This window comes from Vidua macroura, chromosome 10, assembly GCF_024509145.1.
Source record: "Vidua macroura isolate BioBank_ID:100142 chromosome 10, ASM2450914v1, whole genome shotgun sequence".
Lineage (NCBI taxonomy): Eukaryota > Metazoa > Chordata > Aves > Passeriformes > Viduidae > Vidua > Vidua macroura.
Window position 1 is genome coordinate 20,204,549 of NC_071580.1, and position 18,414 is coordinate 20,222,962.

Below are 18,414 nucleotides of genomic sequence, written 5' to 3' on the forward strand. Positions count from 1 at the left end.
CTGTGATCAGCTCCACACTTTATGTGTCAGACCAAGGGATATGGGTCATAACTGCAGAGCACAGAGTTGCACTGAGGCTTTGAACCAACTCTGACTGTGATCCTTGGTCTCTGCAGTGCTGTTGGCCCTTCCTGCTCATTCCCGCAGCACCTCAGCGCCACATAACTGTGTCCCAGCTGTGCCCTCATCTTCCCCCATCTGGAATGGCTACACCATTAAATTCAGCCTCTCTGGGAGGAGATGGGTGCCCAGTTGCACTGAGCAGGGGCTTTGAGCCTCCCTTGGCACTGCTCATTAGTGGGAGACCTTCACAGGCCTGTACATTTTAAATGTCTCCAGTGTTTATTACACTGGAAAGAGAGCATTCTGACACTCCTGGAGGCTTATCTGCCTTTGTTTTTCAGAAATCCCACTGAAATCTGCAAACATTTAGGACCTTGCTCAGCTGTTTGCAAGCAGAGGAGAAACTGATTGCAAATCCAGGTGTTTCTTTGACACTGTCCTGATGTCCCCCTGTTCCCTAGCAGCTCATCCCTGCTAGCAGCAAATGAGGGATGCAGCTCAGCTCCCACGAGAACCCTGGCCCAAGGAGAACTGGCACTTCTACCTGCTGGCACAAAGTCCTTCCTCTCCAGCACTGTCTCACCTCCAGAATTGCTCTCAGACAAGCCTGGGCTGTCAGATCACTTTCTGTTCAAAAGAAATAAAGAAGGAAGGTGAAGTGTGGGTTACTGAAAGAGCGGTAGGTGTTTCTGGCAAGACCCAAGTGCCCCATCCAATTTGGGCATGCAGGACTGCACTTCTGAGCAGCCTGAGGCAGGGAGCTCTCTGCCTCCCTTTGAAGGGCCAGTGCTGCAGGGGACTCCGATCAAAGCCAAGGCAATCCTCCCCTTTGGTGCACTCCCATTCGCTACTGTTCTGCACAATGCCTGTGGCTGAGCAGTTAATGGAGGCATCTGCTGCACTGGCAGAGTTCACTGACTTAATTAAAGATATCTAACAATCCTGCAGCTGCATGAGGGAGGCCACGGGTGCTCACAGGGCCGACACCACATCTCCTCAGACTGAAAGCAAGCATCCTGCTGTGCAGAAAGCACAGACATGCAGCTAGACACCACATGAAAGCAAAAGCAGGGCCCAAGGATTAAGGATGGATTGGAGCCAGCTCCCATTGTGTGTCACCACAGCCTCACCATACCAGAGAACCGTATAACCTCGGCTCATGGATAGCTTGAAATAGTCAGACATGCAGGAAGTGTGCAGAGCTGGGGACATTCCTCACCTGTAGGGATAGTTTTACCTGGAAAACATTTTTAACAGATATTTTCCTACTGAGTGAAAATGGTTAAGTGGTTTAAAAAGACAGGTGGGAAAATTAATCCTGTACCAAGTGGTTATCAAGTTCTCCTCTGCACGGGGCTGTGTTCTCTCCTGTTAAATGAAGAAACATTTCACTCATGGGTATATTTCTGGCATCACTGCACATTTGAGCTGATGGGGACTGTGCAAGGCTGCTAAAAATTTACCGAAGAAGCTCACAGAACAGGCTGGTGGTTGCTGCTTGGGCTGCTTGTCAGCAGGCACCAAGGGCTTTGGATCAGGCTGCCCTGCAGGGCTGACGGTCAAGGAGCTGTGGTTGCCCTTGGGCGCGCTCTGCGCTGCCGGGAGCGGAGCAGGCCAGAGGCCGGGGCTCCCACGCACTGCCCCCGCCCTCCCGGAGCTGGGAATGCGACCTCCCGGCGGCAGCAGTGTCACCGCTGGCTGCTGGGACGTCAGGCAGACAGAACGATCGATGCTGGGCTGCCTTGGTCGATGCGAATTTACAAATGAACTTCTGTCAGGAGAGACATTACTGGTGTGAACAACCTCTGTTCTCAGCAATTCCTGATGAGGGAAACGGACCCATGAAAGGCACCAGCACACAGGTGCTGCAGGTGACGAGAAGCATTTCAGCTCCAGGATAGAAGCTGGTGTTATCCTGGGATAACATTGCAGTTCCAGAGGAAGGTCACGTCCTCTGCTCCACAGCCTCCTGCTGCAAGGGAATTGCCCTTTCCCAACTGATCCCCAGTGCGGGTGAGCAGCACGGCACGAGGCACAGGAGAAGGGAGGTTAGCCCGGGCAGGGCATCGTGTCCAGAGCTGTCCTGGGGATGACAAACCAGCCGCCAGCACGGCCAGGGCTGTTGTGTAATGTGTCATGCAGAGCCTGCTCGTGTGGAAGTAGTGCTTCACCTCTGAGCCAAGCTGGATTGCTCTCAGCTGTGGCACCTGAGTGATAAGGGGCAAACTGCCCCAGTTTGCTGGGCATAGCGTGACTCCTTCTCCAGTCCTGGAGAAAAGTCCTCCCTGGAACCAGGCACTTGGGTTGGCTTGTAACTCCTGATGGGTTTCCTGCCCTCTATTTTGCTCCTTCATTCACTGGTGGACAGAAGTAGACAAAGGGCAAAATAAAATGTATTTAGACAAAAGAGGTATGCACCCTTTTCAAACACAAACTCTTCCAGAAACAGGAAAATTATCTAATTCCATAATGTAAAGAAGGGATGGGGAAAAAACAAAAACCAAGCACATTTGCTTTTTTTTTTTCCCCACTATCTCATGTGACACCATATAATCTGTCATTAGATAATCAAAGCAGTTTAATTAAATAAAAATCAAAAGTTAAACATCCAGTGTGCCTGAGAAGGGAATACAGACCAACCTATTTCCCACAACAAACCAGAAGATACGTTCACTAGACATGTGACATGGGAGACTTTGTCCCAAAGCATCAAGCCTGGAGCTAGTTTGGCTCCCTCTCACTCTGCTCTGCCCTTTGCTAGAGGTCTGCCACCTCCCTGCCTGCCTGCAAGCAGTGTCCCTGCCTGCACAGCTCTTGTGCCGTGCCCTTCCCAGTGCACCCTCTGATCATGGGAAAACCTGGTCAGTGCCAGGCCATGATTCAAGCTGGTCAATTAGAGCCTGTTGAGCCCCAAGACCTGGTAGCTGTAGTCAAGCAAGATGCTGGGAGTGATGGCAACACATTTCCACACTGAAGGGATGCCAGAAGATGTTTCTGCTTGGACAAAGCCAGGTGGGGATAATGGTAACAGCGGATAGAGTCTGGATGCAGAAAGCACCACGGGGCAGGTTAGTCAGGCTGATGTATTTGTGGTTTCCTGGCATTTATTAGAGCTTCCTCTGCAGCAGGGAGAAGAGACAGTACCAGGGGACAGCAAGGGACTGCCCCTTGCTCTCTGCCCAAACCTGCTCTCTCCACTTCATTTGACTTTACCGCTGAAAGCTGCTGCACCCTTGTGCCATCTGTCCCACAGCAGATTCCAGTTGGCTGGCTGCAGAAGAGCAGGGAATTGAGGGGAGGTGGCTGCACAAGAAAGAACTGAAACAAACTGGGAAATAGGTTGAAGACAGGGTTTGGTAGATCCGGCAGGTGTTGATTGAACTGTGATCCTAATTTTCTTGGCTCCAACCATTACTTGCATTGTGGGCCGTAAATGCTGCTCCCTGCCTTCCCCAAAGACAGACTGGAAGAGGAGTACAGCTGTGATGACCTGCAGGCAGTGCAAAATGAGACAGGCCTTTACACAGCAGTGTGTGAAGACAGTGAGTGAGGCTGGGGCTGAGAGAGAAGGCTGGATGAAGGCAGTGGTGACCTACAGCAGGTAGGGGACTGAGATCAATTATCAGCCAAAATGATTCCCTGCAAAGGTCTCGGAAGGCCCGTGGCTTTGTTTATGGGCCTGTAGCACTTTGGGTTTTATTGGAAGAGGCAGTGCAATTGAAGCACCAGTTTCAGGAGATCAGCCTCCGTCAGAGGAATCACAGCTTGGGGCTCTGCCGGCTGAGGTAGGACATCCACTCCTTGAGTGGGGGGTTCCCCACAGCCACCAGCTTTTTCAGAAAGGCACTGGGCTGTAGCCCGGGCACATCAGGGTGGGCCTCGGAGTATTTCTGCAGTTTAGCCAGCACGCGGGAGAGCCCCACAGTGGAGGCGTAGAACATGGGGCCGCCCCTGTGCTTCGGCCACCCATAGCCATTGATGTAAATGACATCCAGGTGCTCTGGGCCTGATGCTATTCCCTCATCCAGGATGGCAAACCCCTCGTTGATGAGGGAAAACAAACACCGCTCCAGGATTTCCTCCTGGTCTATAAAGCGGGTCTTGATGCGATGGGTGTCTCTGTACTGGGACAGGAAGTTGTGGAGCCATGGGTCTGGCGTGGCTGTCCTGCCCCCAGCCTTCTCGTACTGGTACCAGCCCTTGCCGGTTTTCTGGCCGAAGCGGCCCTGCTCACACAGGAGGTCTGGCAGGGGGCTGTAGCGTTGCCCGTGCCGCTGCCGGGCCGGCGTGCCTGCGGGGAGGGATGGCCCAGTCAGGCCCTGATCCTTCCGAGACCTCCAGCCCACATCCAGCCCAGCCAGGTCAGACATGCGGAAAGGGCCTATCTTAAACCCAAAATCTTCAAGAACCTGATCTACTGCTTCTGGTCTGCTTCCTTCCTCTAAAAGGAAAACTGCTTGTTGGACGTACGGAAACATCATGCGATTCCCAACAAACCCAAAACAATTCCCTACCACCACTCCCACTTTTTTCAGGGCTTTGGCCAGCTGCATAGCAGTGGCGATGGCGGTGGGGGACGTGTGGCGGCCGTAGATGATTTCCAGCAGCCTCATCACGTGGGCAGGGGAGAAGAAGTGGGTGCCAATGACCTGCTGTGGGCAGCTCGTGGCAGAAGCTATTTCGTCGATGTTCAGGGCTGATGTGTTTGTACACAGCAAGGCTCCTGGCTTGCAGATCTTTGACAGCTTGTGGAATATTTCCTTCTTCAGTGCCATGTTCTCAAACACAGCCTCGATGACTAGGTCTACATCACGCAACAGATCAAAGTCCACAGTGAACTGGAGACGTGCAGGGTTATGGAAATCCAGGGTCTGGGCACCCCCCTCCATTTTCATAGCCTCACGTTCCAAAAGGAGCATCACAGCTTTTCTTCCCTTGTTCAGATATTCCAGATCCTGCTCCAGGGCTACCAAAGGTATGTTGGCCTTAACCAGAGAAGTCACAATGCCTCGGCCCATCGTTCCCAGCCCTAGGGATAAAAGCAAGATAGAATCAAAGACTATGAATTGAAAATTAATCTCTTGAAAGTAGCATTTCCTTTGTATCTCCAGGATAAAAGGTGGAGGCCTCTTGAAAACAAGTAGTGCACACATAGAAAACAGATACTAAAGACTGGGAAAAAGGAAGGTGAATTTGCTCTTTCAGTGAGCCTAAATGTTTGAAAAGAGGTAGCACAAAGGCGAGTTAGTACCCTCACAAGCTTACAAAATGCCAGTGGGATTCACCGAGTGTGCACAGATCGTGTGATTCATGTCTTATCTCTGCAAAGTTTTATACCTATGGAAACCAGGATCATTGAGGAGTGAGAACCTGGGGATCAAAGAGAGAAACTCTGAGTTACATCTGCAACCCTGTTATGACTTTCTGCAGGCAGGTTCAAAGCAAGATTTCACCCTGAGGATATCAGTGCCTCACTGTTCCTGTGAGATTGTCTGTGTCTGTTATGGGCATTGAACAGATTCAGTTCCCCAGAGATTTTGACACTGGCAAAGTTCAAAGAGTTGGTTTCTCCCTCGTCCTTCCAAGTTTCCTCTTTGTCTCCCTCCTTTTCTCCCTCTGTGCTTCATTGCGTGATTTTTGAAGCAAAAAAAAATTTGGCTGCTATTTCTGTAAAGACTTGGATGCTGATCTGCTCTAAACTTTGTCTCTTAGGCCTCCTGTGTCTCTCAGTGCCTGGTCAAACGGGATGGAACTAATGCAGTGCTCTTAATCTAGATTTCAACATCTTCTCTCTCCTTTTAAATCACGCAGCCACATCAGTAGCCTTTTGCCTTTGTTCACTTCCTGTCAGGTACCTCTGCCCACCAGGAACTCTTCAAGCCCTCCAACACAGGCCATTCCCAACTTCTGGAGATTCTCAAAGTCAGTTTTCCTTGTCCAACCACACAGTTAAAGCTTTTGTGCAGAATTCCTGTAACTGAGAATCCATTCACACTGTAATTTTTTTCCTCCAAGGTCTGTAAATGTGCTACCCCCAGCTCATACCCCCAGGGAATGCCAGTGTAGAGATCACTGGCTTGATCCTTTGCACCAGCTCTGTCCTCTGTGGCATTAAATGAACCTGCACTTTCCTGTGACACATGACCCACACCACTTATCCTGCTCTCCCATGGTGGAGGCTTTTCCAACTAAATTAATACAAACTAGTGAGGGAAGGTCAGCACAATTTTACCAGCTTTGAAAGTGCGGAGCCTCTGAATGGAAGGATTATTAATATCCTAAATATAGCAGCAACCAGACAAAGTATAGGTTTGTTATAATTCTGTAAAAATGATTTTTTAAATCTCAGGTTTACAAATGAAAGTCAGCTAAACAAATAAACAGAAACCAGGGGATTAAAAATTTTGTCTAAATCAGCTTTGTAAAGAAGAGCTGAAATGATGTCATCATTTAAACAAGTTCCAGCAACCAAGGTCAGACAAGGTAGACTGTTTTTCCTGCATGCTACACACTCTTGGTTTAGTTCTGCCCACCTTCAGCTTGTGTGCACACAAGACAGTTCAAACATTCCCTGCTTAGCCACCAGAAGATAGTTTTTATTGGCATCACTAGCTGGCAGCCTGCTTACAAACCATCATTACACTCCCGAGCAAATGCTGAAGTTCCTTTCTAGGAAATTAGATTTGCTACTTCATAATCAAGTTCTGCTGAAAACTAATTTGAAAATAAATCCAGAATAACATCAACCAACTCTTAGTAATTCAGTGTCTGTGGTTTGCTGGCTGAAAAAAACTGAATGTGAGTAGCTCCTCCCACCATGCTCAGTCTCCAGAGCCTTTGATGCAGGAGCAGGTACAATTAGGGACAGGTTTTCCCTGGCTCTGGTGAGCCACACAAAGTGCTTTCTTCCTGCAGTGCAGGAGGGTAACTCACCCCCCAAACCCAGCCCCATCTGTCAGGCTCTCTTTAGACATCAAGCTGAAGTGTTTGCAGTCCCACATGGCTCCCTCTTGAAGTCTCTTCCTTCCCACCATGGAGGCCTGGGGTTTCTCTCTAGAATTTCCAAGTTCTCCACACATCCTGAGTCTTATGCACTCCTGATCCTCCCAGCTTCAGTCTCGTGACTGAAATCCTAGTGATTCCCTTGCCATATGAACACACTGCCTTTTCCTAAATCAAAACCACTTTTGTGAGCAGGTGTTCCCCAAGCTTCTTTCCCAGGGAAGCTCTGCAGTGGAGGCAGGTGATTCCCCTGGTTGCTTTCATCATGAGTACTCCATGTAGGTTTTAGCCATCCCATGAGAGACAGGCACACATGCTTGTAGTACTACACTTTCTAGGCCACGGGAACATATAGATAAGACATGAGCTTGCCATGCTTGTTTCTGACCTAGAAAAGCTGTCTCTCAACTTCCTCCAGAACTCTGCAATGGCCTGTATGAAATGATGTTTAATGAAGCTGGCAGAGAGAGTAATGAAAGCCCCAAGGGTTTGTTACATTAGAGCTTGCACAGCATGATTCCCCTGGAAATATTTCCTAAAATCGGGCTATAGAACTAAGGAGAGCTTTGGCTATCTAGCAGCAAAAGAGGCATTTCCGAGGACTCCTCTTCTGCAATTCAGAAAGGCAAGTGATCTTGGGGAAGAATATGTTAGAGCAGAAAAATGGCAGGGGATCATTAGGCCTTACATGTGTAGAAGGCTGTGGAAGAAAGAGGAAGGGAGATGTCTCATGCTCAGCTCAGATCACACAGACTGAACACAGTGAGGAACTGCTCCAGAATTTCTGCTGTATGTTGCATTTTCTTACTCAATAATGTTCTCCCTTCCCCAAACCAGGAAAACCCCTATATTTTCCTCTTCCATGCAGGGGACTAATTTCATGTCCAAGGCACAGCTTTCCAAAAAAGACTGAAATCTGCTTGAGGAGCAAGAACAGTGCCCAGCCATCCTACTCCTTGTCTTTTATTGTGAAATGAAGCTTTGACATATAATTAAAACTACACTTGTACATATGTAGTTTCAGGCCAAATATGGGTATGACAAATCCATTTGCTGGGCAAGCTGAGTGAATAATGATGGTTAATTATTGATTTGTCACGTGAGGTACTCAGAATATGAAAAATCATACAAAATTAATTGAAGGACTTTAAAATACAAATTTCAAAACAAAAGAAATTGAAATATGTACAAGGCAGATCATGTACAGTTGCGCACTACAGAAATACCTCTCTGTAGAAAACACTCTGAACTACAATGAATATTTGGACATTAAAATGCCTGGCAATTGAAATAATCCTTTATAGATTGGTAAAAATATGCAAGAACTGTTCTGGTTTTCCTGATAAAAACAACAATAAGCAATTGGCAGTAATGGGCTGTTGTAGACTGAGGCTGCTGCTTTCTCTGTTTCAGGGTATCAGTTTCAAGCAGAAATAATGTGATACTCCAGGCAAGCAGGGAGCTGTGGGGAGATGCAGCTGCAAGGGACAGAGAGAAAAGAACCTTCTTCCTGGGTGTTGAGGAACCAGAGAAAGTGAAAAGAGGTGGGAGCCAAGAGTTCAGAACAGCAAAAGCAAAGGAAACAAAAAGTCAACATGGAAAAGTCAACATGATCTTCTCAGTTGCTTCTCACAGTGCAGCAATAAGAGATGGAAGCAGCAGCATAATGCAACATGGTTTTAGTGTGTGAAACAGCACAGCACTGTCTGTGGGAAAGTGGGGTCTGCATGATTTCTGAGGAGCCTAAATGGAAGCAGCATCTTTCTCTAACTGCCCAACAATTCTTTTTAGTGTGGGGCTGACTGAGCACCGGCACAGGCTGCCTGGAGAAGCTGTCGAGTCTTCATCCTTGGAGATGTTCAAGAGCTGTCTGGACATGGTCCTGAGCAAGTGGCTCTAGGTGACCCCATGTTAGAAGAGATGTTGGACAAGATGACATTCAGAGGTGCCTTCTTGCCTCAAGGATTCTGTGGTTCTGCCCATGGCTTCCCATCCCTGGGGTGCAGCTGCTCCCTGCCAGTAAATAATTAACTGGATGTGTTGAATGTGGCTAATATCAAGGTTGCCTGTTACCCTAGGCATGCTAAGCAGGAGCAAGGAAGAAACCTCTTGGTACCTGGCTATGGTGTAAATACTCCTGGAATGCTGCTCCCACTTTGGCTATGCACATTTTATGACATGTTGAAAAATTTGGGAAAGTTCAGGGTAAATCAAATGACCAGAGTGTGGCAGATTATGCTTTGCAGCAGAAGTATCAAAGCACTTAGTTTATTTTTTCTGCAGAAGGAGGAGTTAACTTGGGCATTGTCTGTAATCAGCTATGAAAACACTGAAACCTGGAGGTGAGGCCGGGGCAATTTCAGACTATAATTCAGAAATCTGTTCAGAGATAAGTGGCAAATACTTAATCCAATGAAAGAGACATGCAGCCCAACCAATTCTGCTTGGAAATAAAGTAGAGACGATGTTTCTACTAGAAACTTTCAAATAGAGGTTGCATTTGTCCTCAGAATTCCCTCTAGCTCAGTTACAGACCCAAAATAGGAAGCTCAGCCCTAACAGCCCTTCTAGCTAAACTGTCACTGTGATTAGGTCTTTGCAAGTGTGTTGTTCTGGCATGGTTTAGCAGCACGGAGCAGAGAATGTTCCTCCTGGTCACCTGGTCATTCCCCCAAACTACAACACGGACCCTCCTGTCAAAGCACGCACTGCAGGACTGACCTCTGTGGGACTGACAAAAGTGTGTGTCCAAACTTCTGTGCTCTTCAAGTCATAGGACAAATCTGGTAACAATTAATGCCTCTTTACCCGAATGTTTTAACAGCCACAGATCCTTCTCACAGGGTTTGTGGACTGATGTTTAAAACGCCATTTCTATTAAAAATATGGCATGGCAGCTAATGAAGAGAACTTAAAAAAAAATCTCTGTGGCCTAAAATGAGTTGTCAGACAGCTCAAGAGCCATGAGAAGTACCCAGGAAAAAAAGCAGTGTTGATCTGGTGAGATTTTCTTGAAACAGAATGGATGTTTTCCAAGTGCTCCATTACTTGTCTAACCATTTTTGAGTGCTACTATCAACAGCTAGAGCTGAAAGATATTTTTTTTTTTTAATCTCAGCAGTGCACTGAAGGTTTTATTTAAATTGCTCTTATAAAAAATTAATGAAGGCATTATCTTGCTGGGCTACAAAATGGCAGGAGTGGATCCCAGTGAGATGAAATCTTCTTAAAATACAGCTGTCAAAACATTTTTGTATTAATATATCCCTGAATGACTCTGTGCACATGCACTTGCAGTACAGAACTAGACCAGGAGGAGGAGAATTTCCTACAGACCTGCTTCTAGCACAAAGCAAAACTGGGTCTTGTTGTTTAAAAGGGAGCAGGCTGCTTATGGTCCCCACACGAAGCTGTCTCTGAAGTGAGAGAAAGCTATTTTTCCAAAGGAAGAGGACACATCAGGCGCTAATCTAGTGGCATGTGAGCTGCCATCTGAATTTGGAGCCTCCCAGTGCAGTGACAACTTCACCAATGGGTGTGGAGCATCTGTGGGAGTGAAGGGTGCGAGCTGGGGACTCCCGGCGGAGCTGCTGGCTGTGCTCAGTGCCCATCCCGGCCGTTCGCTGTCCTTACCTATGACGGCGGCCTTGCGCACGGGCTGCGGGGCAGCGCTGCTCCAGGAGGCTCCGCCGGGAGTTGCCCACCTGCGCACGGCTCTCTCGGCGAAGAAGGCGTACTGCAGCGCCCGGGCCTGCCCCGAGGTCAGCAGCACCTGGAACAGCTCCCGCTCCCGCCGCACCCCCTCGGCAAAGGGCCTCTCGGCGGCGGCTCGCACGGCCTGGAAGCACAGCTCCGGAGCCAGGCACCCCCGCGCCTGTTTCTTCACCTTCACAAGAGCTTCACGCAGAAACGCTTCCATGTCGGGCACTTTGGGAACTGGCTTAAGGCTGAGCCTGCGGGGTCCCAGGGGCTGACCTGGGGAGAGAGAGATGGAGTTACGGAACAAAGCATCCACATCTTTTCAGATGTAGCCTTTCCAGACTTCCAGACCCTTTTCCACAGGCTGGGACGGCAGTCTGCCTCTTCTTCTCCAACTCCCACTGCATGAGGGCTTGCATGGCACAGTGAGCTGGGTCTAGAACTAAAGCTTCTGACATTTCTCCTTATTTCTGCTTGCTCTGACAATTACGATTTTTCAAGTCCCTTCTCAGACTTCAAAAAAAGTAAGACTTTATTTTCAAATAAGTAATTCTCTCCTTCCTTTGCTCAGCTTCAGAGTGCCCTGACTTTCCAGTTCTCTACAGTCCTAGCTGCCACTTTCATATGGATCTTTCTATAGGCTCAGTAACGAAGTTTTCCTCCAGTATTGTTTAGTATTCAGGATCCAGTTGACACTAGCCAGAGGCATTCCAGCCAGAGGCCTGACCCAGACATTGACAAGAGACTGGAAAACACCCTGACTTCTTCCCCAACTGAAGGAGCCCCTCAAGTCACTTTGGGACCAACCAAAAGGAGATCTCACTCAGCATGAGTTGGGCAGCAAATGGGAGAGTTCATGTTTGTGTCAGCAAGGGATGAATCAAGCAGCCACACAAATATGTGAAGTTTATTACAGAGAGAGGTTGCTATGGTGATACCTAGAAAGGGTTTTAATTGAGAGAACATAGTTATGGTTCAGATGCCAAAATTCTCTATCTTCTTTGTAAGTACAGACCTGGCCATACTCAGGTGTTCCTCTGCTCTAAAGGCAGCTTGCTCAGTAAAGACCACGGAGGAACAAGATCAGCAATTCAGGAGGTATCCCCTTGATACTGCAGCATTCTCACAAAGACCCTGCTGTCATCACAGCCATATCCAGATCATTAACTGCAGCATGGCACTGCATGGATTGCTAGTGCTGTCCCCAGAAGCAGCCAGGACTGCCACCAAAGTCAGGTTGTGGGCTGAGAACCTTATGCTGAAGCTCTCTGGGGACAGTGTCTCATTGCTCTGGCCTCTTAGATGAGCTCTGCCATGGGGGCACACTTCCTTACAAGGCAGCATATTGCATCTGGCTCCCCTTTCTCTTCCTGTTGTCTGAGCTAGGGAAGTGCCAGTGCACCAGCAGAATACTCAGGAAATCCTACAGGGGATATTGAAGAGCAGGAATAATGGCAGCACTGCAGGCATGGCTGCCTGAGATACATGTCCTCACTCTAGCTCTTCCTCCAAGACTGAGCAATGCTTAGGAGAAACTGAAATACAAGTTTCCAGGATGAGTTAATACACTGATTTCTTGTAACAAAGGTCTTCAGAGCTCAGGTTTTTAATTAAGCCTCTTAGTGAGCACAAAAAGATGAACACTCACTGTGTAAGTAGCTTCCCTTGTAATCACAGTTCATAAAAATGTTTTCACATTGACAGTGGATATAATTTGTATCAGCCAGTATTGCAGGATTTAGTCAGGATAATGTTCCTTTATTTTGGAATAATTTTTTCCCCTAAGTTTTTAACCCAGAAATGCTCTTTATCTGCAGTTCTTTATTTAGGACTTAAATAGTGGGTTATATTCCATCACAAGAGGAAAGCTCAGGCTTGTCCCAGAAAGCTGATCTGATGGCTGGAAGATTGGGCAGATCAAGGGACTTCATATGACATCCAGTGGAAAGGGCTGGAAAAAAGGAATACCACTGGAAGCCTTTAAGCTTTGTCTTCAGACAGCAAACAGTACTGTAAGCACAAATAATGATGGGGGACAGCAGACAGTTCCTCAGACTAAAAAAAAAATAAACTCAGGGTCCTGTAATAAAACTCTTATTTTAGCTGCAAACTAAATAGGTTTTCTACAGCACCTCTGTGCAGTATCTTAGCTTCTGCAATGCTGATAAGAATAAAGGACATATTTATGATCAGGAAAGAATTACCAGAATCCAAATCTGGGAAGAGGAGATCAGTGTGGGACAACACCTGCAGCTTGATTTCTGAAAGCAAAGCAGCTGGAAGATGATGAACAGTGCCAGACATGAGTGCTGCAGGAAAAGCATCATCCACACACAGGAGCTCACACAGTCTCCTGCTTTGTTTACCAGGTTTGTAGTCCAGGGGGCACAAAGGGCAGATCAAGTCTATAAAATTTCTATCAGCAAATGCACCACGTATGCAGGCAGTATCAAATATTATGTTATTTAAAGAAAGAAATATCATCCCAGAGTTGTAAACCCTTGGGACACTATGAGATGGCACATCCAGGAGACAGGGCCAGCCTAATGTTGTTCCTCATGCAGGGAACTGCTTGTGAATTTATGAGGAATAAAGCTGAGGCCTGCCCCTCAGGCTGCCAGAGACAATTCCAGGCCATGTCAGACCTTTCACAAACTCTGTTTTGTGTCCAAGGGACACTTGGCCAGGTCTCTGTCTAAGGAAGGTGTCAGCCAGAACTTTGAGCCCTGGGGAGAGATTAAAATGTCTTGATATTGTGCATCTTGGCAGAGATGGCTCATGGAAAGGTCTTGCAGCTCTAAAGGAGCCTCCCTTTCAAGGATGCAATTACCCACCAGCAGCATCTGTTCCACCCCTAGCTTTGATGAGCCTCAGAAGGAACAACTGCTTCCTCTGCAGCAACTCCCAGTAGCTTACAGGCAGAAACTCATCATCTTTCCCCACAGATTAATACCTGGGGGACTTCAGCTACTCCAAATTGCTCTGGTTTTCCTTGCCTGTTTGGTGCAAGGAGTTGGTACTGCTCTGCTCTGAGGTCAATCAGCAGATGGGGTCAGAAAAACAAGGGGTGTATATGGAGAGTTTCAAAGTCTGCTGTGTGGAGGCCAGGAGCCAATTTCTCCTCCAGCTGAGGAAGACCAGAGCAGGCCAACAAGAAGTGGGCAGGATGAGATGCAAGCTGCTGCATGTCACCAGCAGTTCCAGCCATTTGTCAATTTTGTGATGCCATCAGCTGGGAAAAGCCTGAAATGCAACTTTGGATTACTGCAGTGATTGTCAAGCAAATGTAATGAAAGGACGTTCTCCTTGACCCCGCGGATTTAGCTCCTGTCTATTCCTTTTTAAAAATGCCTTCAGAAGTGAAGCTATTTCCTTTAACCTGGAGAAGCCAGTTTGCCTGAGAGGTCAGGGAATTATTCTTGCTTCCTATCTGCAATATATAAATACTGGTTTTCAATTAAAAATCTAACTCAGAATCAGTAATTGCCTCTGTGTATTCCTACACCCACTTCAGAGCATCTTTTGAAGGTGTTCATTAGGAACAATCCATAAAAATGTATGGATGAGAATGCTCTCCCAACGTGCCATAAAAGTAGCTCTGTGAGCTGTGTATCACAACAGTAGTCAAGTAACCCCTGACACAGTAAGGCAGTCATTTGAGACTGATCTCTTGCCATGAGATACTGCAGCTCTGGCGCTGAAAAAGCTTTAGAAGAAAATTATTTCTGAATTGATTCTTTGAGAGTTATCTTGCAGTACAGCCTTCCCAGGAATAGAAATTCCAGTGGTGACAAAACCAGTTATTTAGCCAGACTGCGCTGTAAGAAGTCAGCAGTTGTAGCTTCATGTTTAAAAAAAAATCTCATCAGAAACAAAATACTTCATTCCACACATGCCAGTGGAATTTTGTGATGGCATTTTTTGGGTACATTCTCTTTGGTTTTATTAAGATTATCTGAAAATCATTCAGTGAAGGGAGAACTCCATGTGAACAAACTCCAGACGAGCCATACAAGACTGTCATCTCTTCTGCAGCCCTGTTAGTGCTTGATGGAGAAAAATGAAAGTGCTGCCTTGTCTTTGTAGGACAGGAAATTCATTAACTTTAGGCAAAGGCCAAAGCAAGGAATGACTCAAAAGAAACATACAGGCCCTGGGTGCACCAATCTCTCAAATTGTTAGATAACCTGAGGGTAAATGGTGCATCAAAACTTGTCATGGTCTTCTGCAGGGTCTAATGAGAAATTTTTCAAGCAGGAAAGAAATAGATGAGCTGGCTCACCAGTGTTTTCACTGTTAAAATGTACTTTAAATGCCAGTAAAGCTGTTGGAAAGAGTCTGAAAGCATTTTTAAAGTTCTGTGGGAGTTGATATATAGTGTGATGTGAAACACCGTCAATGACATTACTCATTTTTGCTGGGATAACTCAAAGCAGAAATAAACAGTGAAATTCTAATAATGAGTAAGACTGGGACAGCTCCCTGCTGGACCTTCTGCCAGGATCCTCGTATGCTTATACAACTCAAAAAAAACCAAAAAACCCAACCCACATTGGTAGCTACAATTTCCAATGAAGATGAAACTAAAGAACAGGATTTTGCCAGTATTGGTAGTGGACATAAACTCCAGAAAGCAAGTTATCCTAAGAAATGGTGTGGTCAATGCTTCCTTCCTGAGGGTCTCCTGTAAGGCCAAGCTGGCTTTCACGACTGTCAGCCACTGCACAATGTCTGTCATGGAAGAAACAAGCATGCAAATATCTAAATTTCACCTGATTGCACATAGCATTTGTTGAAATCCAGAATGTCTTCTGGTTTGCCAGTTCCAGCAATGTATCTATTACTCATTTCATGACACACTGCTGCTGCTGTCATCAGTACTGGCATAGATTTCGTGCAAAGCATCATTCAGAGCCCAGAGGGTACATCACAGGGAGCACTGTTTGTTGGGTTAATTTGCCTAGAAGAGTGGTAATATTTCACTGCTCTCCCAACAGATGGAGCAACAGAATTCTCATTCAAAACAGACAAACCCAGCGAACCAAAGTACCTTTGTTTTTCTTAGAAGCAGCAGTAAGTACATCACCCATCTCTTGCTAAAGAATTATATTTAGTCTGATGACATAAAGGAAAGAGAAAAGAGGACTGCTTATGTCATGGATTCTGTACTAGAAAATGAAGCCCTAACATACTGTAGGATGAATACAGTGAGAAGGATGGGCATCTGCTATAGGAAACCCAGCCAAAGAATACCTTGGTGCCTATCTGGTATATCTCAAGGTGTGGGGAAGTGTACAAGACATTGATATTTAAGGACAGTCCATTCTTTGATTTACCTTAAAATATGGTTCACTCTTATCTAGACAAAGGTTAGGCTGCCTCAGCTTCTAGCACAGAGAAGGGGCCTTATCTGTAGTGAAGACAACTGGAGGAGCAAAACCAATACCCCAGCTTGGACAGCATTGCCTGTAAAGGCCATGTGATCAAAGCAGGAAGGTTTTTTTCGGTTTCCTGCATTCATCTCACTGTGACTGAGCCCCAGATGAAATCCAGTGGTCAGGTTCCAAAGGTACAAGGAGGTCAGCAGTGGGAAAATGCCCTGTTTTCTCTAATGGCAATGCTCCTCATGCTGCACAAGGAATGTTCCTCCTCTTAAGTTAACTCCAGCAAATTTGATTCTGTTATTTCTAAGATGGGAGGAAAAAAATCTCTCCCCATCCCTCCCATATGCACAGGCCATTTTTTTTACATGGCACACAAAGGATTAGGGACAGTGTCACTTAAAAACCATGGATCATTAAATTGAGCACAGGATATGCCAGCCCCTCCACTACAGGGAGAAAGTTATTTTTGCTCAGCCATTATGGATGGTGCACCCAGAATGCGTGCAATGCCAGCTGAGATCCAGAGCTATATATGGATAGTGCACTTAGTCCCCAAAACCTACAGAGTGCAACATCCCAGAGGAGCATGTGAGTTTGGATATACAATTAAAAAGCAGGAGGACTTGATATATATCTGTTCTCTCAATCTCACTTGAATTTCTGCTGCTTTCCAGCATCTGATTTTTTTCAATTCAGACAACAGGAAACAAATCCTGCAATTAATTCTATATTATATGGATGCCAAAACTCAAGAATGGAGCATATAAATTAGAACAAATTGGTGGGCTTTTTTTCTGACTCTTTTCAGCCCTGAAACATCACCAATTATTTCCTGGTACTGCTACAATTTGTTCCTCACCAATCACTTTGTTTGCCAAACGGATTGCTGCCTCAATGGTGTTTTCTTCCACGATTTCATCAACCAAGCCCAGCTTCAGTGCTTCAGTTGCTGGAATGTGTTTTCCTGCCATAAAAAGAGAAATAAGGTGACTACAGTGGAGCCTGATGGGCAATTTTGTTCTTTTCCATCTGATCAAATGACTTGTGCAGCTGGTAATTAGCCCTCATGGGTGGAAGCAAGTAGAATTACAACCCAAGCAGCCACACAGGTAAAAGATTCCTGGTTTCTGGACCAAGCTGATATGACTCAATGCCATATTCTTCTATACAGACACAGCACTTACCTGTAGTGATCATATCCAGAGCAGCTGGTACTCCAATCAGTCTGGGGAGTCGCTGAGTGCCTTCAGCACCTGGAAGTAACCCTATAGTGACCTCTGGCAAACCCATCCGAGCCTAAAATGCAGTAAAATTAAACAAAAAATCTGATCAGAAAGAGTGGTAATTGCAAACTGAGCAAAATAGAGGAAAGACAAACAGATGTGAGTCACATTGCTCCTCTAGGAAGCCTCAGAATTTCTACATAGAAACCTCACCCTTGCTTTTTGCTACATAAAATATTTAAGGAAAAAACCCACTTGACCATTTGAAGGATTCCTGTACAAATGCACAAGGAAAACATGACCTTTCAGAGGATTTGTGTGCTAGTACAGCACTGGGGGATAGCTGTAGGGCCAACAGCATTCACATGTGTCAGTTATGCTTTCAAGTAGTTGTTGTCAACTGTTGGAGGGCACACTGGCTTAATTTCATCTCCCTACTCTAATTCTTGCAAGTTTAGTAAAGAGTTGGAAGGAACCTTGAAACCATCTTGTTTCTCTACCTGCCATGGGCAGGGACACCTTCCACTACACCAAATTGCTCAGAACCCCATTTAACCTGGCTTTGAAAACCACTGAACTCTTCCCTAATCTTTCTTCACGTGTCTCTTGGTGCATTTGATATCTGGTAGAGTCACGGCAGATAAGCCAGGTGCAGCTGGAAGTGTATGGAGGTCTTCTCATAAAAAAATTTGTCTAGATTTTGTTGCCTTTAAAAAATACTTTGCATATTTTCTATTCAGCTTTTAAGAGATTTTGAGTTACTTTAAGGCCACTACTTATAGTTCCAGCAGTCATGGTACTTCATGATGTGGTTTAGTGGGCATGGTGGTAATTGGTCAAAGGATGGACTGAGTGATCTTGGAGGTCTTTTCCAACCTTAATGATTCTATGATTTCATGGCCCTCACCTTAGGTGGCACAGAGGATGATGTGGAGTATCTCTTTATGCTGTTACAGCAACCCACACTGCCACAGAGAAAGTGACTCACAGCAGAAGTGAGGGGATGGCCCTGTCAGTGAGGAGTCTGTACAAGGAGACAGGTA

The 18,414-nt window shown here is 46.2% G+C and overlaps 1 protein-coding gene across 2 annotated transcripts in view; it reads right to left on the reverse strand.

Annotated features, from left to right (window-relative positions):
- Positions 1-2,438: 2,438 nt before the first annotated feature.
- The window catches only part of EHHADH (enoyl-CoA hydratase and 3-hydroxyacyl CoA dehydrogenase), a 29,401-nt gene continuing 13,425 nt past the window's right edge, over positions 2,439-18,414 (reverse strand). For both annotated transcript variants that reach the window (XM_053986749.1, XM_053986750.1), the window contains exons 4-7: positions 17,333-17,444; positions 17,008-17,112; positions 10,699-11,040; positions 2,439-5,092 (exon numbers count right to left, since the gene is read on the reverse strand). In XM_053986749.1, the coding sequence (XP_053842724.1) occupies positions 3,822-5,092; positions 10,699-11,040; positions 17,008-17,112; positions 17,333-17,444 (1,830 nt within the window). In that variant the 3' untranslated portion in view covers positions 2,439-3,821. The remainder of the gene's footprint in view (positions 5,093-10,698; positions 11,041-17,007; positions 17,113-17,332; positions 17,445-18,414) is intronic.